At 47.8% G+C, this 23,453-nt stretch overlaps 1 protein-coding gene across 2 annotated transcripts; it reads left to right on the top strand.

Moving 5' to 3' along the window:
* The first annotated feature begins 6,103 nt into the window (after positions 1 to 6,103).
* On the top strand, positions 6,104 to 22,216 carry LOC146586632 (histamine N-methyltransferase-like). Of its 2 annotated transcripts, none has more exons than XM_085320942.1 (8): positions 6,104 to 6,122; positions 8,111 to 8,158; positions 9,155 to 9,348; positions 10,177 to 10,229; positions 13,577 to 13,684; positions 17,481 to 17,611; positions 18,090 to 18,183; positions 20,926 to 22,216. In XM_085320942.1, the coding sequence occupies exons 3-8, from the start codon at positions 9,212 to 9,214 to the stop codon at positions 21,279 to 21,281; spliced, it is 879 nt and encodes a 292-aa protein (XP_085177068.1). In that variant the 5' UTR covers positions 6,104 to 6,122; positions 8,111 to 8,158; positions 9,155 to 9,211; the 3' UTR covers positions 21,282 to 22,216. The 2 variants fall into 2 exon arrangements, with proteins under 2 accessions (XP_085177068.1, XP_085177070.1); XM_085320944.1 differs by lacking the exon at positions 6,104 to 6,122 and adding an exon at positions 7,382 to 7,426.
* Positions 22,217 to 23,453: the final 1,237 nt, after the last annotated feature.

Raw genomic sequence — 23,453 nt, 5'->3', positions numbered from 1 at the left:
TCCAGAGCAGGACCTCAGTTTTGCCTGCTCTGTTTTTAGGWGCTCTTCAACAGGCCATCTTCAGGCAAAAACACACGAGAGAGGGAATTGTTTCTGCTGTTCTTAAGAATGAGTTTTATAACTTAACAAAAGGATCCCAGACRTCTGTGCTGCTACGTGTGTTTGTAACCTGGGCACCTGGCTGAGAGCACAACTTATCTCCATCAAAACTCTTTCATCTTGAGCGGGCAGCTGAAAATACATCTCCTGCATATCTGGACTCGGCGGAGCTTGGTGAACGTTTTCCCCTCTAAATAGGGATGGCTGCGAAATACATGTAGGTCAATAGCAATTTAACTTCATCTAAACTTCTGTGGGCCCTGGGTGGGGGTCCTGGGCCTGAATGACTAGCAGGGCCCCTAGATAGCAAATGGGTATTCAAGTCCTGTTGAAGCCCCACATGAATTTTCTAGATACCCTCTGCAGATCAGGACCCTCTGCCTTGCTTTGTGCAAACTAACTCACAGCTGAGGCAAGAAGTAGAGCAAGGAGGGGGGAAGGAGAAAACAGCAGTTACCAAGGGAATAGTTGGGAATCGGGAGCTGGTGGTTCCAGCCAGGTCTCCTGGCATCTGGTCAGCATGGGCTTTGCACCCGCAGGGCCGTCTGCTCCTGGCATGCTGGCAAGGGCTGGTTTTAGAAGAAATGCAACCTGATGAAGAGCCAAATCTTCCAAAGCTGCCAAATGCCATTGTTATTTTCTGTCTGACTTAGTGTTTTAACCCACAGGGAACTGTTTGTGCTGCAACTGCAGCTTTTCTCCTAATTACTAAGAAACAACAGCAACAAAAAGCATGTGAGAAGCTAACAGCTAGCCAAAGTTTGTACTAATAGGACAAATGTTTGAGTTGTTTTTTCACATACTCTCTCAGTTGCCAGTAATTTCTTCTGAGCTACAGCTTTCATCTACAGGTGTTAGTGTATTSCTAGCCCTGATGGACCTTTATATATAAATTTATCTAGTAACTTTAAAAWGTATGTATGTGAACATCCTGCCCCTTACATTTCACTCCTATCTTCCTCTACTTTTACTGCTGATGTTAGACTTGCTTTTTCAATTCTCCTTGATGATACAAAAGGGGCAACTATTAGGCAACTCGTTTTGCCTGGAATGGGTGACCATAACTTGGAAAAGAGGTCCTCTTCTACAACCAGTTAGAGCCAATGGAAGTGTTTTATCTATATTTCCTGAAGGTAGGAGCTGGGAAAACACTACCTGTAGAAGTTGCAAGCTATACATCTCTCATCTACAATGACAGGGGCACCGGGAACCCCACAAAGTCTTGGCCCCTCTTCTGCTGCCTGCACTACCAAGTGAGGTGACAAAAGGCGTGGTGTCCTTCATTGTWTGGGCAGGCAAACGAAAACAGAAGAAAAACAAAAGACTTGGCCCCAGGTGACCCTGCGGTGCTGCGATAAGGCCTGGAAGTCTCCTTGTTTTGCCTTCACTGTTATCTGCTCCATTACTTTTTTGCTGTGCAGTGCCTGATGGTGATTGGTTTTCAGCTGTTCCAGGGAATTTTGAGTTTTGGCTCAATGTTAACCAGTTCAAGGCTACTCCCAGAMACTGTAGCTTGTAGGGCATGGTTGCAATTGTATTCTGGTGCTCCTTTTTTATAAAACATTTCCCCAATTTTTTTCTTGTGTTTTCCTCTACTATGCTAGCCATGTACATTTATATTCTCTTTAATTTGCCAGGAGTGCTCTTTGCCTGTGCTTTATGTGCTCTTGCGGAAAATTTAGTTAATTGAGAGATGTGATTGTACATGCCGGAGTAGACACCCCCAAAGAAGTAGTGTCCTGTGTGGAGCTCTTACCTGAGCGCTGGTGCGTATCATGTCCACACGAGACTTTGTGCCCTAACGGGAAATGACTATAACTGGATGTCAGATGAGGACGCACTGTTTGCTGGTTAAAATAATATATTAAAAAAAAAAAAAAAAAAACAGTTGCCCTGATGATTTTGCATCTGTCCATGTACTTATTCATCTGCACGTGTATAAGCAACTGCGTGTGGACGACTTTGCATTTGCCTGCATGGAGGCAGGAGATCAGAGCTTTAACCTCTATGTGTGACTGAGGAATCCATCCTAYAACTAGGAAAAGCAAACAGGATCCAGATCTCTCTCTTCTGGGCTGTGAACMGTGCAGTCAGTAAAATCCATTAATAATAGCAAGATGCTATATTTTTCAGCTATCTGTAACTACTACACCTTTGATTTTTGGTTTTCCTTGCATTTTCATCCATCGTGCACATCCTTGCTCTAACTTTTGGAGTCTTCCCTAATTGGAAAGATGTTCTCCAAAGCTCTTCCCTCCAGGCCCGGCAGAGTCTGGAAGACGTGGCTACAATTGCAATTCCACTGATGAATTTGCCTTTTTATTACTATATCTCAGTGACAGTTATAATTGAGCTGACTGAAATATCATSAATTTTATCCAAGGTAAAAATTAGTCTGTAAGAAAGGAGGAGAGAAGTCTGCTGTGCCCTACAAGCTGGTTCATCAGAGTTGGGAAGATTTGGTACCTGAGCGGGGAACCCTTTACTCACTTTTTCTTCTGTCTCCAGTGACTTCACTTTTATTTGTCAGAGCAGAGACAAAATGAAAAATGAGCAGAACATGATGAATATGATCCTCAGGGGAACAGCACTTAAGAGCAGAGATTTCTCAATAGAAGAGTGAATACTCGTATATAAAGAAACTTGGAAGCCTCTATCTGTGGGAAGATGAGAGGTGAGTGAATAGGAATCAAAATARCAAGCCTGTGATGTAGCTTTAACAAAACCATGATGCCTTTCCAGTAACTAGTCCTCAGCTTGTTTAATCAGGAAAATAGCTGTGAGTTTAAATAACTTGCAATATCGAGTGTACACAAAGGAGAGACTGAGCAGGCTGAGACAGATGTGTCAGGCTCTTGCAGGAGGATATGAGGCTTGAAAGAAGTCATCTCACATGGAAACCATCTACGATGGCACAACCTGGACTGAGGGGAGAGATAGAAATGGTATATAAAAAACAAATTATTATAAGCAACRATTGTCCGTCTCCAGGGCAGAAAGGAGAGGGAGAGCAGGAAACATTGCGATAGATAAAGCAGGTGAGCAAAAAGGCTGGAAGACCCATCTGGAGAATGCCAGTTCCCCGGGCTTTGGCAGGGGAAGGGATTCACAAAACGAGCGATGAGGTCTGGTGGTTTTCTGCAGGGAGCACCAAGCCATGCTCGTTCCTGCTTCTTGCAGCCACCATCCCCGCTGCGAGCTCTTGGCCACATTACCCACTGGYGTCCGTCACAAATCTACTCCCCCCCACACTAAACCTTCCAAAAAAGYCTTTTTCAGACAAAATTCTTCATGTCTGCCTTGAGTGCAAATACACCTTCAGTTTTGTGTTTGAGGAAACTACTGTGGTGGGAATGACTTTTCACAAGGTGCCGGGGGTGGGAATCAACAGTGTTTCTCCTTCTAAGAAAGTTTTAAGACTACCCTTTCAGCATCCTCAAAGATGAATGAACTTTGCAAGGAGGAGCTTGCAGATAAAGGCTCCTATCAACTTCAAACTGAGTGCAACTTAATTWAAAAAAAAGGCACTGTCTATGGAAAGCTCTGCTATGTTTTTACTTTAGCATTGTTATAGTACTATTTTGAGGGCTTTGGGATGATCCAGGTACCTAGCACTGGTAAGCGGTACCAAGGAAGCAATGTTTCCAGGCTGATCTTTCACTGTGAAATCCCATATTTGCAAGCTTTTATGGCACTAGGCAGTAAGCTCAGTTCTGAAACTAATATGTTTAAATTGTAGTGTAAAATGTAGTAGAAAGTAAAGCATGGCCATTCCAAAAGTCAAGTTACAGCATGTAGAGAGATAACCCAATCTTCTCTTTTTTTATGATGGAAACATGAGGTTCACAGACCAGCTTCCTTTTCCATCCCCAACAGCAGAGCGGTCAAGGGTCTAATTGCACATGATGCTTGTTGGTCTCAACATCCAGCCCTTCTTGTTTTGCCCTTGCCTTTTGCAAGGGATGGAAGGAGGGGGAAAGTATGAGATTATTCTGTGGTTTTGAGTCTCCTGATGCCTTCCAAACACATGGGGCTGGAGTCCATTGCAATCTCAGCGCCATGCCGGGGCTCTGGGCCGAGCAAGCTGTGAGGATGGGGCTGGCATGGCCGTGGTGGCCCTGGCACCTCCTCACATTGCTGCTTGCGTCTCCTCTTCTTCTTTCCAACGATGGGCACGTAGTTGGTGCTCAGTAAACAACCAGAGCTGGTTTTATGCTCCGCTGCCAAAACTGTGCACTGCTGGCAAGGCATCCTGCAGCCCAGGGGAGCTCAAACACAGAGCTGCTGCTTGCAGCACGGCGCTCCTTGCAAAAGGTTTTGAGCTTTTTTCTTCTTTTCCCTCCATTTTTGACCCATTGTCAGGCCTGAAAGAAAAGTGACTGAGCTAGCAACAGCAAGACCAAACTTCTTCCATCCATGCCCCGAGGGAGGAGGGAGGCAGCAGCTGCCTGGAGGGAGGTCTGGGGCCCAAAGGGTTCCCCTGGGAAAGTCCGCGCTTCTCCGAGCATCCTTCCCATGCAGACGGCCTAGGCAAACAACAGCACCTGACGCTCCATTGCCAAATCTATTTTTCTTGGTAAGCTGTGAGAAAACTGAAGATTTTAAGCACTGAAGTTGATTAAGTAAGATTAAGTGCTATAGTTGGCAGATGGGACAAATACCGGGAGGCTGGTATGGGCTGGCTTCCTGGGCAAGAGCCAGGCAGGCAGTGCYGCTTGCCAGGTGCCATCTTCTGTCCCAGGAAGCAAAACCTCTGTAAAGACATATGGGTCACGTGAGATAGTGTGTGTATAAGCTACCATGGTAAGTTAATGCTCAGAACTGTGACAGTGCTGCAGGCTGCAGAGATAGCYGGTGGGCATACGACCTCCGTATCCAGTACTGGCAGAGCTCCTACCAGCCTCGGTGTCCCATAGCTTAAATAAGTAATGAATTTTGTGAATACACTATTCTTTACCAGGTCAGCTACATTTCAGCCCAAATGAAGGTTTAGAAATAGCTGAAGTGTTTCTAATACCTGKTTTTTTAGTGATCTTAATGCCACGATTTTGCCTATGAGGAGTATGTGGTTACTCCACTGAGAAGGACGGGTGTATAAGCCATTCCCACAGCTTATCGCGAGTTCCCGCAGGAGCAGATATGAACAGCATGAAAATATCACGCTTCAGGCGGGGAGATTCAGGAGGAATGTAAAGCACGCCGAGGAGGCACAAGCGGAGTATTCAGTTGTCAAAGTAAGGCGGCGAAGGAAGCGGTGCTGCTAAACCAGCACGGCTGCGCCGACGGCGCTCACACTTAATGATGAAGTGCAGGCTGCAAGCCTGTACGGGACAGATATGGGAAAGGCATAGGTGTTCTGCTGACAGAACAGTCCCAAATAATAAAGAAAATGGAAAAAAAAGTCAGATTGCTTCAACTAAGGCGCCCGCTCGGAGCCGCTTCGGCAAAACCCACCCAACGCGCCGGGAAGGCTTTCGCTGGCCCCACGGGGCCGGGGACRAGGAACTTCGCTCCTGCCTCCGCCGTCGGCTGCGCTCGAGTCGCTGCTCCGATCCCCCGGGGCCGGCTGGGGCTGCTGCCCCGCTTGTGAAGTCTTTGCTTAGCAGTTTTTAACACTCGGCCCGGCGGCTGCCGGCCAAGCGCGGGGCTGCGCGGTGGAAGCGCAGGGAGAGGCCGGCAGCCGCGGCCGTGGGTCGGCCCTCGAGCGGGGATCGCTGGGTCCGTGCGCGCGAGCACGCACCTGGGCGCACACCGGGCCTTGGAAATTTCCGTTTTAATAAAAGCAACCTCGGAGGAGCTCGAGCAATAACCTGTCTGCTCTTTGGCACTGACAGTTCAGTTGTGCTGTAAAATGAGATTTTTTTTTTTTTTGGCCACCTAACGCGGCAATCTTGTTATCATCAACTTCAGCTTGCACCAGCGTGCTTTATTAGAAGATGGCAGAAATGATTCTTTCGACATTAAGCAACGTCGAGCTTCGCCTTGTACCGCGCCAGCTGAAGGAGATTAAATCAGATCCAGGGGTAAGCCCAATAAATTCATGGAGCTCCGAGCACGGATRTGTGCTACGAGTGCTCTGCAGCCTGGCGACGGGCTCGAAATTCGGTTGCTCTTGCAAAGCCCAGCGGCTGCAGCCGGGTGCACGGATGCCGCAGGCCGTGTGGGGCGTTGAGACCCTCCGCGATAAAATGGGTATTGCCCAGCTTTTGGCCCCCAATTGCTGCGCTTTGTGTGACCAGCAGCCAGTCCCACTGCCTGCTCCGTGCTTGGCTTTTTGGATGACTTAGATGGTGCTTTTCTTCTCTGAAGCCCTTTGCAACACCGGTTAATCGAATCGGATCACTCTTCGGTGAAGACGCCTGTGCTGCCGTTCCCCGTCTTGCCATGGGGCCGGCTTGGCCGTCAGGGCTTGCAGACCGGCGTGGGGAAAAGCCTCCTCCTCCTCCCTGCCTCCCGTGCTTTCCAGGGAATTGCATGCCGGGATCCCCTGAGGAAGGAGGAGGCGCTGCGGCAGCTCTTGGGGCTGCCGTCGTCACCTTTCCACAGGTTTGAGCGTGGGGCGAGAAAAGGCAGAGTCAAGTCGGCGGTCCCACGCAGGGCGGCGGGACGGGACGGGACGGGACGGGACCGAGCTGGCAGCGGCGACAGCTTCGACCTCGCAGGGCTGGAAAACCCTTAACAGCAGCTTCCTTTGCTTGCATCAAGCACACGCAGCACCAGCTGCATCTAGTTTTTTTTTTTTTTTCCTTTTTTGGCTCTCTAAACTTAGGTTTTTATATTAAACAGCAGCTGGCGCTTGGAGAGCCTTTTTCMGTGGGTTGGTAATGCGGCGCGGCGGAGGGGCGACGCTCGGCATCGCGCCGGCCTCCGTCCGCCCTGCTCTCCTGGGCRGCTTTTGCTTCCCCCTCGCACCAGGGAGCAGCACTAACCGTGAAGGAGCAGCATTACTACAYTGGTGCAACGCAGAGCGAAACACAGCATGATAACAGACATTGGTTAATATTTCCTCTGCGTTTGCGTTCTCGAAGGTAAAACTAGTAACAACGAGGCTGTGACGGGCACCAGCAATCTGGAAAACGCCTCGTGGTCCTTGAAGCCCTGAGCGCACGGGATACGGGACCGACCGGCCGGGTTTCGTTTCGCACCGGGGCGCTGGCCAGCTCGGAGGAGCCGGGAGTCTCCAGCGAGGGTTAAGCGCTTGCACGGCCGCGCCGCCCGCTGGGGGGTGGGCCGGGGCCGGGGCGGCCGCGCGGAGGGGAGGCTGCTTGCCCGCCGCGGTTCGAGGCGCGCTCGCTTTCCGGAGCGTTTAAGAGCAGCTTTAATTCGGGTCAGTCCAAAGCGGGGTGGTTCAAGCCGCCGGCGCGTAAGCGCGGCTCAGGCTCCCAACGTACGAAATCCGTGTAGGGGCTTGCGTGCAMGCGCGGACGAGCGCGGCAGGGAGCGTGCTCCTGCCGACCTCGCTCTCCGAAAGTTTGCAGCCGCTGTCCGAAAGTATCAGCCTGATCCGTGGASTTATTTTCTTCCGTCTCTTTTACTTGTTTTAAAGTTAACTGGCTGCTGTTCAAGCAGCAAAACGTATAATGAAATAAATGAGACAAATTTGAGCAGCCAGAAGTTTAATGAAATAAATGAGTTAAATTCCTTGAACTGCATGAAACATGAAAATGAATTTCAGCTGTTCTTATTAGAGAAAGCCAAGCATGGGATATGGGCAGATTAAATCACAGGAAGTGGAAGGAGTTACATAAAAAGCTTGATTAGCTAAATTGTCTCATATTAACCGTAAAATATTTTTTAAAGACTGAAAGTGGTAAAGTATTTTAACRGCAAATGACAAAGCCTCCTTATCGTAAAGAGCGCGGGGTTGCAGGGAGCGGAGGAACGGGTAAACACGGACTATAGCACTTGCTTTTCCGGGAAAGATAGCTGCACGTCGTTCGTACCCTACCTCTATCAACCAGGTGACTGCTTTTCTTACTTCCTCTGAAAACAATCATTTTTGGTTCCCYAGGTTAACCCGGACGTCGCTGGGGATTTGAACGCCGGCCAGGCGGAAGAGGCGAGCAGTCGCCCGCGGGTCGGGCGCGTGGCTGCGCGCCCAGGCTCGCGGCTCGCCAGCCTGGGCAATGCCCGTATTATTTTTTTTCCGTGCGTATGAGCTGCAGATGTCGGTGGGGCGCACGAAGGAGGTGCTGCACCGCCAGCCCGAGGGAGGGTCGTCCGCGTGGTAGGGTCGCCTTCGCGGCCGTTCGCCGGTCTGCCCGGCTAAGGCGCAGGCGAGATCACCGCCCTTATCCAACGAAACCAGGCTCGTCACGGCCGCCGCGTGCGGCGACGACGGGAGCCGTGTCGCCTGCCCGCGCGGGCTCCTCCCGGGGCGTCTGCTCGCGCCGGCACCCAGCTGCGCGGTGCCCGGGGGCCGATGGCCCAGCGCTCGCTAGCTGGTTTCTCCAGCCTTCTCCAGGTTGGCTTGTGTGAATTAATGGAAATCACACCATTACCTTCAGAAGAACCAGCAAAATAAATAGCATATTTATAAGGTTCTTACTGTTTTCACCCCACTAGCAGAATCCCCTTTAAGAACATCACAAGACTGAGAAGTAGGTGGYGACACCTGCAAGTGTCTCTGGAGAYSAGTATTGCGCTGCCTGCTCATCCAGACCATGTCTTTCAAGCCTCTCTGTGCCTGGAGGCACTGGCGGAGATTTCCTTTTRGCTAAGAACCGTCTGAAGACTCTTTCCTGGCTTTTGACAGAGCCCTGTGTCATCACAGTTAAAATTGCTGGCATATCCTCCGTGGAGATTAAAGATGATGTATTGCTGTTTGCGGCTCAAACCTCGTCTGCAGCTTCTCTCACGGAGCGGTGTAACATTTCCTTAAGTGCTCGGTTTCGCGTAGAAAGTGGCAGGCCAGGGGCAGGGAGCAAATCTGGTGCGACCACAGACCTGCGGCTTTTTCAACCCCTTTGGTGGCAACACCAAGTTCGGTCCAGGCAYGTTGTCTGTGAGGGGTTTGAAACCTTTAACCCTTCTCCACCCRTTATTTCTTTACTAGGTCTGGAAGCAGCAGTAAACGAAGAGCTGAGYGGCCCTCTGCTTTTGCACACCCACCATGGCATCTACCATGAGGAGCCTGATCACCAACCATGGCAAATATGTTGAGTCTTTCCGCGTCTTCCTCGAGAACTCAACCGAGCACCAGTGCATGCAGGAATTCATCGAGAAGCAGCTGCCCGGCATCATATCCAGGTAACCGCTCCGGGTCTTTGGTCAAGAAAGCCAAACCACAGACTGACTTTGCAGGCTGAGGAGGACAGCAGGTAGCTCGGCTGTGGTGGAGAGGATTGCAGTTTTTCTGACAAACGKTTTTTTCTTTGAAAATTTTTGGAGGAGAGTCTGGGGCGACGCTGCTGATTTGGGCAGAAAGCAGGCCGATTGGCTGCATCTGGTTGAGTTTTGAATGTCTCCAAGGACAGAGGTGCTACAGCTATGCTGGGCCCCTGGTTAAGGACTCAACTGCCCTCATAGTGAAGAATATATTCCTTAAATCCAGTGGAAATGCCCTTGCAGTAGCTTGTAGCTGTGGCCCGTTGCCCTTTGGCGAGGCACTTGCTTTTCTCTTCACCGYTGCCCTGTTGCCTTCCTGCCCTGCCCTTTGCTCGCTGCCATCACCCTGGCTATAGGCACTGTCAATTCCCCACAGYTGAAAGTTACAACCAAGCCAAATGCCAGGAGCAAACGTGCACAATAAAACACCTACATATTTGCACACATGGTGATGCATGCACCTCTAAGCATTGGCATGAAGCCTGTGGTCGCTTCTGCCTGTGTGCACTCATAATAAAAGCAGATCTCTACAGATCGCCAAAATAAAGCCTCAGGATCAGAAATCTCTGAAAAGCAGAGTTCTGCATCTGATCCTGCCTGCCAGCTCATAGGCATAGATCTACATACACATATTGCGTTTGATTTTGTYGCACTGCTTTTAATCTCCATAGGATCTTTGTTGCTTTGCACAATGTATGTAAACCTGTCTCCTGGGTAGCTATTCTAATATTTATAAATGATATTTTGCAGTATTGGAAATGGGAAGTCTACAATCAATATTCTAAGTGTTGGTGGTGGTGCAGGTATGCTATGAACTTCAATTTTGATATCCTTTTACCTTTTCTGCAAGAGTAAAGCAAATCATAGGAAGGATTGGGGTGAGAAATGCACCTTTTCTGAACAGTCAGCTCCAGTCTTTCTTAAACAAGTCCATCACGTTTTCATGCAAAAAGTCATGTCTGGATTCYGCAGAATATTAAATTAATTATTGCTTTCATTGCAATTAGTCACCCCATAACTAGTTGCTGATTTGGCAAACTCCCTTCCCCGATTCCTCTTTCCTGGTGCTGTACGCCGGCTCCTGCTCACCTCGGTTTTGCCTGTGAGCTGCTGCTGACTGCGGCCACTGCACAGGCCCCTTCTCCTGTTGCCTTTCCCAGCGCACTGGTGCTCATGATGCTCTCCGGGCATGCGTGCACGGACAGCTTTGGCGTGCCGCTTGCCGAGAGGGGGCTATGGCAGAGACATGGACACCTCCAACTTTGCCTGCATGCGATTTGCCCCCTCTTCCCATCGCTGCCATGTGGCTGTGGTGGTAGAGCTGTGCCAGGGTGCCCAGGGTTGGATATCCATCTTCTGACCAGATCCCACTGGAATCCGTATTAGCAGGAGTCATGTGCTAGATCGCCATCTGAAGTTAGTTGGGTGAAAAAACAACACTGATACCATAAAGTGGCTTTGTTCCATGAGATTCTTGCTAAGATCCCTCTTAATTAAAACCTCTGTTTCCTAATTCTGCTCTGCCCATTAAGTCATTGAACTTTAGTTTTATATGAACAGTTAATTTGGTTTAAATGCACTAGTCATGCCATCTCTGAAGGCTAATCTCAGCTTTGTCGAWCTTTCCTTACAAGTAAAAATAGCTGTATGTAAGTGCTGGGTATTAGTTATGAAATAAACAGTGTGCTAGGGTGGGAGCATTTCTTTCCAAACAAGGAAAACCATTTTTATGCCAGAAAAAAATATTGTTTTTAAYGGGAACATTTTACTCTATGAGTGAGGTATTTAACTCTCTAAGCAGAGACACTCCAGCTTAGCATGATGAATATTGAATCAATACAGTKACTAAACTCATTTTGGCATGGAAATAAGAAAAAAAAAAGTAACAGGTCCGCCTTGGCTTGGAAAGCTCTGAGGACCACATGGGTCCATCGAGAGCTGCTCCCGACCTCCAGAAGGACCATGTGGATCCATCGGGAGCTGTTCCCGACCTCCAGAGGAAGGACCACATGGGTCCATCGAGAGCTGCTCCCGACCTCCAGAAGGACCATGTGGATCCATCGGGAGCTGTTCCCGACCTCCRGAGGAAGGACCACATGGGTCCATTGGCAGCTGCTCCTGACCTCCAGAAGACACCACTGTGAGGCCTTGATGATGGAGATTATGAGGGGAAATTTGCCGAAATTTTTCTCATTCAAAGGCAGGTGGGAGCCCTTAGCTTTTYGGAGGCCACGTAAAGCTCCTCCATGCACCTCCATACTGGGTGGGCAGCAAAGGAAAGGGCTACTTTTCCCCTCATCCACCTCTTCTGCACTTTTTCCATGGCAGCAGAAAACTATTTACCTTTGCGTTCGTGTCCCATTACCCCAGCCCATCCAGGGAGTCTGCCTTCGCCTACAGCCTGCGCCTGATTAAGTTCATGCTCCAGCACACTGCTTTCTGCACCTTTAAAAGCCATAAAAGTCATCAACGCTGCTATAAAGTAACAACTGTGCTATAAACTATCCCGTTACGTAAAATGTTTAATTAGAAACTTAATGGTGAACATAGTGGTAGCCTTTAAAAGGTAATTGTGTTGGAGAGTTTAAATAATTCCAATAGCCTAATTGCCAAATTGTTGATAATGCAAGCTGCCACAGATTTGACTGTAAAATGCCTCAGGACACTTGTTTGCATATAAAAGAGCTATCTGAAGTCAATTAAGACTGTGGATTAAATTATGAATCAAAGTTTTTTTTTTTTGGTTAAAAACAATACAAGAGTGGTTTGGCTGCAGAAGAGGGGAATGGAATATATTAACCTATCAGCATATGGAAATGTGAAATTCAAAAATTTGTGTTTTAATCAGGACCTGCACAGCATTTTCAAAGGGATAATCCATTTTACAGAAAGTTGGTTAAAAAAAATCAAAAAACCTGGAGTACTTAATTAAAAATTCTGTGTTCCCAGATTTCACTGTGGCAGCCTGCTAACAGCATACTTTGCTCTGATTTTCAATAAAACGCAAGGTTTGTAGTGATAGCAAAAGCACAGCTATTTATGCTACTTCAGAAATGCAATTTCCCTTCCCTGAAAGAGCATCCTTAGACAGCTGCCGTGTGAACTTTGGTCCTACCAATGGCTTTAGGAAAGACACTTGAGTCATCCTCACTTTTCATGCTTCATGCTTAGGGCCTGTTGGCACAGAAGCATGTAGGAAACGGTAGACTTTCAAGCTGTGGTGGCCCATGTAGGGCCAGAAGCAGGCAGAGCCCTCATCATATCGAAAAGGAGCCATTGAGGAGAGGGTGGGTTGAGCCATTTGGTGGGCTGAGCTCCAGTGCTCGTGTTATGGCTTAAATCTCTAGTATTTTCTTGAGTGAATCCTTTTGGACCTCAAACCTTCTGTAAAGTGGAGATAGCTTCGGCTGGTGGGAGCCAAGGTGCAGTAAGGATCCTGAGGGATGGCAGAAGTGGTCCAGATGTTGTGAAGACGCACTCCAAAATCCAGCAGCAAGGCTGTGGGAGGGGAAGACGATGAGCCCAAACACCATAGTGATGTTTCCTCACCCCGAAGGAGTCCCCTGGCCATTGCCAGACCCTCGCCTGCCTTGGTGCAGCTCCAATGGGTGCAAAAGCGCTCACTGTACCTATTTATTCAAGCACACTGAGCAGAAGTGGGCCCTGAGGAAGCTAGTGAAGCCTCACAGATACCGTCCCTGGACTGGTGGCCAAGGAGCATTGTCTCCCCGAGCTTTCTGATGGTAAATGGAGAGAAACAGAGGCAGGAAATACAGTCTGTTGTGGGGTTCTCAGTAAAAACAGGAAATTAGATAGCCACAAATTGTCTGTGTAACCCAAAGGGTCAGGCCGCGTCTGGAGAATATACGTTCACGGGACAGCACATACCGTAGCTAGTTGATAACCAGAGAGGAGGAATGAAGTTTGCTGGGACTGATATTTATTTTCTCAAATACTARAGCCATATCCTTAATGGACGGGTCCAGGCAATCCAAGAATATAAAATATCTACAATGCCGTTTGCCTGCCCGATACATTTTCTACAGGTAAATGGCAGACATCCATCAGTCTGCAAGCCCGGGACCTGCTGCTGGAGATAACTGCCTGCGCTTTGCTTTGCTCTTGTGCGAGGTGCTGCCTTTTTCTCTAGGTGAGATTGACCTGCTGATGCTCTCGAAAGTGCGAGCCAGGTACCCAGGAGTCACCATCAACAACGAAGTGATAGASCCCAGTGCTGAGCAAATCTTCAGCTACAAAGGTATTTTTATGTCAGCTACATTACATTTACATTAAATGCATTAAGTACATGAAAAAGAGCTGAATACTGAATGACCTCCCATTCAAAGGCTTTTATGTTTGAATTTGCTCTTAAAAGTTAAAAAGCTCATTCTGTATATTTTATCCTTTTTTTGCTGTCACTGCCTTTCCAGCAATATTCACTTTCTCGTTRAAGTTGTAGTCCCTTACCCTGCAAAGACCTCGGTGTGGGGACACTTGGGGCTAGACAGAGGTTTTGCAATGTCCAAATATGCAAAATATAAATTGGCAAAATACTTTAAGAGTCTGGGCAGAGGAGAGTCTTATCCTGTGCAGACATGYCACCCTAAATTGCTATGTGATTAGATTTTGAAAGTGATGTGGGAGCTGATGCGTGATTGCATGGTAATAAAGCAAAACCTCCACACCGCAGAGAGTTCTTCTCCTTTGAGTTGCCCTGAATCAGGGTCCAGGAGCAACATTAAAGGGAAAGCTGCAATTTTAGTGTTTCGTAGTAATTCTTGCCTAAATATTTTAAAAATTCTTTCCAAATGTTATATAAGTAAACCTCACTGTCACGCTGAGTGGTGTTTGTTAAGAAAATCATAGGATTTTCCAAGGAGTGTGAACTTCAATCGAATTGCCCCACAAATTGAGCATTCAATAGTATCTATCTCTGTTTGAGTTCAGCATTGGTTTATTACTGGTTTAACATCCGCTAGGCACTACCCAGCAGGTAACTATAGCCTGGTACGGAGGAGTCTGCTGGAAGAACGTGCCRGTAATGGATGAACGTCTTCAGCATCACTGGAAATGGTCCGGACCGTAGTAAATACCCCCACCTCATGCACCAAAGGGGCAGATTTTTTGCTACCTGCCTCTGTATCACGTGGTTCTGATCCCGTAAAAGGAGAAATAGAAACRTGAGTGCAAAGAGCGTTCACGAGCAGCTACTGCCATCCCGGCAGCCCTGCCGCAGATCCCCAGCGCAAGCTTCCCGGCTCTTGCATTGCTCTGGCCAGAGGCAGCAGAGGCTCGGCCACGGAGCCGGGTCAGCGCTGCCCTGCGGGGCTTTTCCATCCTGTCCGAGCTGAGGACCGTGTGCTATGTGAGACTGCGTTTCTGCTGAAACCTCCCGATGGTCTCACAGTCTACTGCCCATTTGTTGGCTGCACTGTCCTATTTTGGTGAGGTTTTTTTCCCTGTAGGAAGTTAGAGAAAGTGTAAAATGTTGTCCTTATTCGAAGTTTTATGCTAAAATAAAGATGAAATATTCATCTAAATTTCCTTCTTTAAACTTTCTTATTTGGTAATTAATCATGTCCCCAGTAGGTATCATTAATTAGGTTTCTGAGCCCTAAGATTTTCCTGGGAGTATTGGAAATATTAGCTCTGCCTCTGAGGAATCAGTAGTTAAATTTTCTGCCTAACCAGCTATTTTCTCCTTGGATAGGGTAAGCCAGGCTTATGAGTGAAGCGTTTTTTCTGGGCCATGACGACAACTGGAGCTTTCTCTTAGGATATCTCTTATGAGAGGTTCTCATACAGGTGCGGTGGCCAAGCTTTGGGCTTCCCTGATCCCTGGTCCCCTTGATGGCCATGACATGCATCTCAGCTTCACGGCAGCTGAGCTGCTCTGCGGTTGTCTACGTGGCGCAGCGCAATTGCTTTCGGTCAAATTGCACTGCGAGTCAAGGCTGCGGGAACAGCTTTTGACCCAGCCAAAAATCTGCCTGGAACTGAGAGGAAAATTACAGGGAACTTTTCACACCTGTTAAGGAGATCTGTTTTGGGTTCCAGTGGTTCTTTGGGTGGCAACTTCCCGTAGTTGGAATGAGTTTGCCCTTCTGAAATTTCAGCTTTACAAGCCCACGCTGGTGAGTAATTCGGTTTTCTTCCTCGTGTCTCTTTGCAGACTGTCAAGCAATTAGATGGAACCAGATTGCGCCAGATTATTTGTGATGATGATATGATCTGCTGCTGAATGAAGCCTGAGTTTAAAATAGCAATTAAACCAAACTGCAAGCACAGGGGCCAGTGACAGATAAATGGAAGCAAATAGAGTAAGAGCAGCAGCATCCAGAAGTGGTAGCCCATTTCCAGCTGCAAAATAAAGGAGATAAGCACTTATGGGCTATTCCTCATCTATCCTACAGGGATATATCATAATCGGAGCCTRAACAGAGACACATTTTGATTAGTGGTATAAAGGCACTGGTCTCAGCAAATCATGTTGTTTTGAACATGTGTTCTGTAGCTAAGGCTCAGTCTGCCTCTGGGCCATTTAAGTTTTAAATTTATGTAACTCCACTGAAGCAAAGGAATCACATCAGGGCTAGCTTTGTCCTGGAGCACTTCAGAGCACGTTGAGATGAGCTCCATATGCCAGCAGATGGACATTAGCATGCCAGCATCCCCTTAAATACAAAATTATCCCTCACTTTCACTCCCATAAAAGTGAAGAAATGCAGTGATGGAGCAGGACCCTCCATATATCTTACTCTTGCAATCCTCCTCTCCAGTCTTTCCATTGCCTCGTGCTCAGTCGCTGGAGGTGTATTGTACGGATGTCTGAAAACATGCCGTGCCCCACTCCCTGTAACAGTCTTCAGTCTGTTCACACTATTATCCCTTTTACCTGAAGCAGCTGGTTGAAACTGCAGAGTTTTGAAGAATCTCACTTAACTGAACACAGTAGGAGCCAAATGTCAAGGGACGGGATCTGGACTCACTGCACAAAGCTCCTCTGCTCCCCTACCTTCCCAGGGACGTGTTCCCAGAACAAGTCGTTTGCTCTCTCTGTCCTTCTCTGGTTTCTGCTTATGCTTCTCTCCAAAATGCAGCCCCTTTGACTCATGCTGCAGCTTTCTTATTTATTCTGTCCATCTCTGGGAAACCCATTGCCATGGCCGAGCTTCCGCTCAGCCCTGTGGATTTTGCATGGCAGGGTACGTTGCTTTGGTGAGTCCTAAGCAAAGAGGACATCAACCCTTCTCCCATTTAGGATGAAATGGGCCTCTTGTGGCCTCATTAGCATTTATCATGGTCCACATGTTTTCATGCAGCTTGAGCCAGCCACAGAGAAGTATTTCCTTTAGTTTTTTAAAGCTGGTAAGGACTAAAGGAGYCTGAACAAGGGCAGAAATGGGGACATCAACCTGCTGAGTCCTGGTACCAGCCTTGGGTCCTTGAGCCCCCAGCCACTGGGCGTGAGCCCCTCTGGTGACCTCTGCAGCAACTTGTGGGGCCAGACCATTGACCCCATCAGCTTTTTAATAACTCCCTTGTGAGCTAATCACCTGGGTTCATTTGCAATGTGGCTTACCTGGCAGCCCCAGGAAGAGCTGGGGGCTTGGGTGCCAGAGGGTGGTAGGAGGCCCTTATGCCACCATTGCTAYCTCGGCCTTTCTTCTGGGGAATTGCAACCATGATCCAAGCACACTTGCATTTGGAGGCTGTTTGGCCATGGGTCTAACTGTCCACTCACTGTAAAAAGCCAGGCCTGGACTTTGACGATCTCATGGTCATGGAGAGGAATCAGGGAATTTTATGCTCACTGCCAAACCCAAATCCTGACATGAGGAGCATCAGACCCTCTTATGTCTTCATCCTACAACAATCTGGACAGCCACCTTGTGAAATACGGGCTCACTATTTTAAATATTCCATTGCTGCATTGAAGTGGTACCAAATCTTCCTATTTAAATATAACTTTTGAACGTACTACTTTTCTGAATGGAAATCGATCCTGTATTTGCAATTGAGATAACTCTGCACTGTCTTCTCCCATATTTTAGAGCGTGTAGCAAAGACATCAAACCTCGAGAACATAAAGTTTACCTGGCACAAGGAGACAGCTCATGAATATGAAAGTCGAATGACTGCAGAAAAAGAGTCTAAAAAATGGGACTTCATTCATATGATTCAGGTAAAAGTCTTTGCAAAGTAAATGTTGTCGAAGATCTGGCTCTTAAAAGTATGCGTGAAGTACATGACCTCATTATCTACTTTTAAGGGAAGAAAGGTGAGTTTATTTAGTGTAAGCGAACTGCAAAAATGAAAGCTGCGTTACCGTAARGCAGCTTTGAGCACAGTAGTCCTATTAACCAGGATGTGGGTGGCAGTCAACTGAAAATCCRTTTTTAACGAGTGTTCTTAAAGCTCCTTGTCCTCTCCATGACGTTGCCTTTGTGCGGCTGGGTTTGCTGAAGCCGTTACAAGCCTTCCCTCCGCAGCTAAGAGGAGTATTTTTCCATCTCAGGTTAAGAAAGCAACGTAAGCTTGCACATGTGCCCCACGGCCCCGAGGCTGCCCTGCAGTGGTAGTGTCCCCTGGGTTTGCATCTAATCCTCAGCGAAACCCACCGCCCAGGATCATGTATCTGCAAGCGTTTCTGCTCTTTCCAGATGCTGTACTATGTGAAAGACGTCGCGGCCACCATCCGGTATTTCCACCAGCTCCTGCAGAGGCAGGCAAAGCTCCTCGTTATCCTGGTGTCAGGTAAGGCCACGCATGCTACTCCGTCCGGATTTTGGGGGATCCCATGAGCGCACATCATTTCAACCCAGGCCAGCTATAAGCTGCCATTTATTTTTACTTAAAATAGCCCAAGTTACTTTATCATAGAGAGAGGTTGTGTGAACTGGCTGCGTAATAAATGGTGTCTCTTCATCTACACTCATTTAAATCTGCTGAGAGGCTTCGTCCTGCTGATGGCGCTCGCAGCAGGTCCCTTCGCCTCCGCTAAAGCGAGTTTATCTAAAAGCCTTTCCAGAAGCCAGCACCACATTACGCAGCTCCTGGAGACTTGTGGTGTTAAGCAAACGGCTACGCTGGGGCTCGGTCGTGCCGTACAGCAGGTGTTGCAGCGCATATGGTTCATTTTCTTTGTGAACTGCCCGTTTCCTTAATATCATCCTTTTATGTGGAAAACCCCATCTTAGGCTGTTTCAGAGCCGCAAGAGATGCTGTACGGTCAATGCAGCAGGCGAGCGTGGGAGGAGAATAAACTGGGACCTTATAACACTCTGGGCAAGATATGCTAAAGATACTGCAGCGGCAGCGTCTAATGTGACTCTAGAAAGCCTTTAATTGCCTCACTTAAGCCATGGGAGTTTTAGTAAACAGTCACAGCTGATATTTTTTTCGGAGATGCTATTTGTTCAGAGGATTTTACTTAGTTTTTACTGAATTGGGGCACTTCTGCAAAATACAATGCATTTGTGCATTTGATGAAGTTCGGTTTTTGTGTTCACGAGCTGTCTGCAGAGAAGCAACATTTCTCTGAGCTGAATTTGTGCTAAATACTTTTTTTTCCAAAACGTTTTTCTCTGAAAGTGTTTGGAGGCAGTTCACTACAAGAAATCCGTATTTTAAATGATCTGAGTTACCTTTCTCGTTCTTCGGCTGCGTGGGCATAGATCGTAATATCAGGCTGTTGCTGATAACCCAAGTATGGTAAGGGAAGCTCCTGCAGCTGGACATTTTGGATATGCATGAAATTTAAATACAGAGGGGGACACACATCTCTTCAAATTTCTTTTGATTAAAAATTTGAACTGATGAAAATATATCTGAAGTCCTCTCTGGGCCAGGTGGGGCTGTGTTTTCCCGTTCCTTCTCCTTCTTCTCTCGAGCGTTGCAGCACGCGGTTCACCGTGCCTGCACGACTGTATTTAACTCCTCTACGGTCAGGTGTAGGAGGGAGGGAAACACCGGTGCACGGCGATGGGTGTTTCTTCTGCAAATCTGGCTTCTGGGGCCAAAAAGAAAGTGGAAAAGAGAAGTAGAGCTCAGAATAGCAGAGCGTAAAGGAAGGGGGAAAAACCTCAAGGGAAAGAAGAGTGTAGGGGAGGGAAAGAAGAAGCAGCTGCTGCGAGGACAAGCGCTGATACAAAAAGAGGTACTGAAAGACAAGCCGAACAAAGCTCACTTCGAAAAAAATGAAGGTAAYGTCTTCGCCAACGCAAACACATTAGGACGTGTTAATGAAAAGTCCTGGGAGCGGGACGAGTAGAAGAGCACTCGGTCAGTCAGCGTCGGCTGCGATTCCTCCTGCCCCGTCCCTGGCACAGCTCCGGGAAGGCTGCGAGAGCTACGTGGTGTTGTTTCTAACGCGCTGAAAAAAAATCTGTTTACATCGTCTTGCAGACAAAAGTAGCGCCATATGCTGAGCCTATCGAGAGCTATTATAATAACGCTTCGCTCAGGTAGTGTATAATTGCTCGGCTCAGAAATGGCACCGAGTCACACAACACTGACACCAGCACATTTCCCGCAATTAGTGCTCTGCGTTCGGTTTCCAGCAGGCAAAAAGAAAATACTGTAGTCCCTCTTCTAAACACCGAACTGTTTATTTGACTATAAATAACTGTTTGCAGATAAACCATTTGCAAAACTGCCGAGCAACTGGTTTTGGTAGTTACGGAGATTTATAGTCATAACCCTCAATAGCTGCTCGGTAGGCTTGAAGTTATTTTCTTCCCGTCTGGTCATTCTGGGCCATCCTTTTACCAGCTGTTTAGAGCGGCAGTGCTGACTCACAGCCCCACGCTGTGGGGCAGCGGCATGCGACCACCCTTGGCGTTGGTCTGGCGCACCGCGGGCGAGTGTCGCCTCTGCTGTCTGGGACGGCTGAGGAAAGCTCGCTATCTTCTGCCCCAGACCTGAACCCGGGGCAAGGTCCCTCCTCAAGCCCTGGAGTCAGGAGGAGCTCTGCAGCCCCTTACGTATTCCGAGGAGCAGAGAAGCAGTACGAATTTCAGTGAAGCCAACACACTGATTGACCACAATATACCTACCTGAAGGAGTAAGAGAGGATTTGATCTTCCAAATCTGCAGGTGAAGCCTAAGGAACGACTTAAATACAGAGGATGCCGCTGAMTAGCTAGTGAACAGCTAGGGCTGAGCATCCTCAAGCAGTACAGGCCTTTGCCATCGCTTTGTGCATGAAGAAGAGGTGGACGGTGCTGGGACTGGACGGGGTGAGGAGGGAAGAGGCTGAGCTGCCCTGGCCTCTGCTGGGGGCTCGGTGGGAGCCCAGGGGAAGGGGCCATTTGCCCGCCCCCGCACGCTCGGCCCCAGAACGGGGAGGCAGCAAGGCAGGYGTCTTCGTTGCCCTCTCCGTGACACGTCCTGACTCCGGGGAGGCTCAGCTCGCGGTCACTTACAGATGACCGACAGTTTGTTCAAATCAGTTTTTGTCCTTATTCCTGAGCATTTTCCTTATATTTTGTCCATTAGAAACCAGCGGCTGGAAAACACTGTGGAAGAAATATGGGTCTCGCTTACCTCTGAATGATCTTTGCTTTTACATTACCTCTGCTGACATCAAAGCGATGCTCGACTCAGCAGGGCTGAAGCACCAGCTCTACGAGCTCCCGTCCCAAATGGATATAACCAGCTGTTTCATGGAGGGGAACACGGATGGGGAGCTGCTGCTGGATTTTCTGACAGAAACTTCTGAGTTTTCTAAAACTGCCCCTCCTGAACTAAAACAGCAAATAATGGAAGAATTAAGAAAGCCTGAATGCAGCGAAGAAAGAGATGGAAAGGTGCTTTTTAACAACAATCTGAGTGCAATAGTGATAGAGCCATGAATTAATTTATGAATGAATTTATCTCCTTTCTTCACCTAAAAGCTAAGTCAGACACAAACTGCTAACAGCTGAAATCAATCAGAAATTTTCTTGCTTTATAAATGGTTTARTTTACTTCAGGATTGATAAATACCTTTCAGAGCCTGTTAAGAAATCAGTATAATGTCTGTTATTACAAGTGAGCTTTAATACTTGATTAATTCTGTACTAATCTATGCATGCAGAACCTACTAAACAGTAGGTTTAGCACAGAWTGTGCTTTATTGTATGGACATCGTATAATCAGCATAGGTGTAACTTGGACTATTGACTGACGCGCTGCAGAAACCAGTCCGTATCCTCTGACTGATGCRTAACGGCCTACGTGCAATGTTATTGCCATCAGTTAAAAACTCTCTGCTGAGCAAATAATGTAGTTTAGAGCTTCTTGGTGCAGCTTGCAAAACATGAGGCTCAGAACAACCGCCCCTTCGGATGGTTGTGCAACCAGATTTCTTCACCTTCTTGGGATTTCAAAATACCGTACCTCCAGCTAGCGTGAAAGCGGCCGCAGGTCTTGTGAAAGCCTGGCAGCTGGCCGCGTCTCTCCCCGCAGTTAATGCCCTTTAATAGCACTGCTCCCCTATTCTCGTGTTTCCATTTTATCTCTACGGCGTTGCACCTGCCGCGTCCCAGGGCCGCGGAAGGGAGGTGCGCGGAGGTGGCCGWGGCGCCGGAGCGGGACCAGCTGCGCCCATGAGCTGGACTTCACTGACGGGCTCTGCTGCAGACCCTTGCAAGGAATGRGTTATTGCTGTTAAGCAGGGCTTATCTTGTATTTTTAACTAAACACGCAAAATTCTGGTGCTGGCCTCTATATAGCCTTGTAGCCAGGGCCACGTATGGCTTGTCAACTCTGTAACACGAAAGATGTGACAATAAATTCAGAAACCAAACTGACTGCTTTCGGTGGGATTTATTTCATTTTCAGTGGAGYTGCATCTGGGAAATCTGTCCTGTGTCCAGTATGAGACATTCAGCAACAGGAAACTCTTCTGAACCCTGTTTTCCATGGCCGGGGAGACGTTTCTGCTCCAGGGCACCTCTTCATGCCTCGCTGGGATTCCCGGCCGGAGCATCCTCATGCTCCTTCCCCTGAATCCCCTCTCCAGGTGTGGTGGGCTCCAGCTCATAGCTGATGCATTTGTTCTGCTAAATGATTTTATGGTTTTAAGAGCTATTATGCTCTATGCAAGGCACAGTGCTTACTGGAATACAATATAGCTGCTTGAGTGAATTTAATAGGCTGGATACTCAGTTTATCCAGGGAGGCAGGTGTGATTTGTACCATTGAAAGAATTTGATTGAAATGCTTTATTTTATGCAATGCTTTAGCTGCAAGAAATAATGTTTTATTTTATAATGTTTATTTCCAATACAAGTTGATGAGTGAAGATTTGAGGTGAGAGGTGATTTACTAGAGAACATATCAGGCATTAACAGCTGTTTATATTCATTTTAAGGCAAATTATTTGAAACACATACTTCTCCTAGTGATCAAATATTAATCCCAGTGTACTTTAGGATGTTTCCACATTATTTCTCAGCTGTTGAGCAGAACAAAATCTATTGCTGCTTTTACGCAGCGCCGCATGCAGAGCCCTGCATTAGAAGACCTCGATATTTTCTGACATGCTGAAGAGGAAAAGAGAGAAAATCTTTCGTTAGGACAGCATGTTGCGTGTGCTTTTAATGAAAAACGAATGAAAGGCACAGCTCTTTTCACAGCTCGCGGTGCTGCCTGGCACCGTGTTCGGGAGCAGAATTCCCCGGGGAAAAGGCGCTTTCACCCCCGGCCGGAGAAGGAAGTGCCTTGTCGGCAACCGGAGCCACGCAGGCGGTTCTCTTCYGTTCTGGGGCGAATTTCGTTAAAAAACTGGGGAAAAAAGGAAATCTGGCAAACTCCGTTCTATTTAGCTACTTCTGTTAAGCGATTGGGGGAAAACTCTGCCAGATGAGTGCCGTGAGGGGATAAATTCCTTTTAATTTTACATTGCTAACACGCATTTGCAAGCAGTGAGTCCCGTAAATATTATTTAGCAGGAAATGAATGCGGAGAAGGGCAATTTTCTGCTCATTTGCCTGTAAAAACTGAAGGGGTTTGGTAAATCTCTCGGACGACTTCCCAATGGC

This window comes from Rhea americana, unplaced genomic scaffold (assembly GCF_003343005.1).
Source record: "Rhea americana isolate MKP2758 unplaced genomic scaffold, rheAme1 scaffold_67, whole genome shotgun sequence".
Taxonomy (NCBI): domain Eukaryota; kingdom Metazoa; phylum Chordata; class Aves; order Rheiformes; family Rheidae; genus Rhea; species Rhea americana.
Note: the sequence above shows the minus strand (reverse complement) of the source record. Positions and strands in the feature narration are given on the sequence as shown.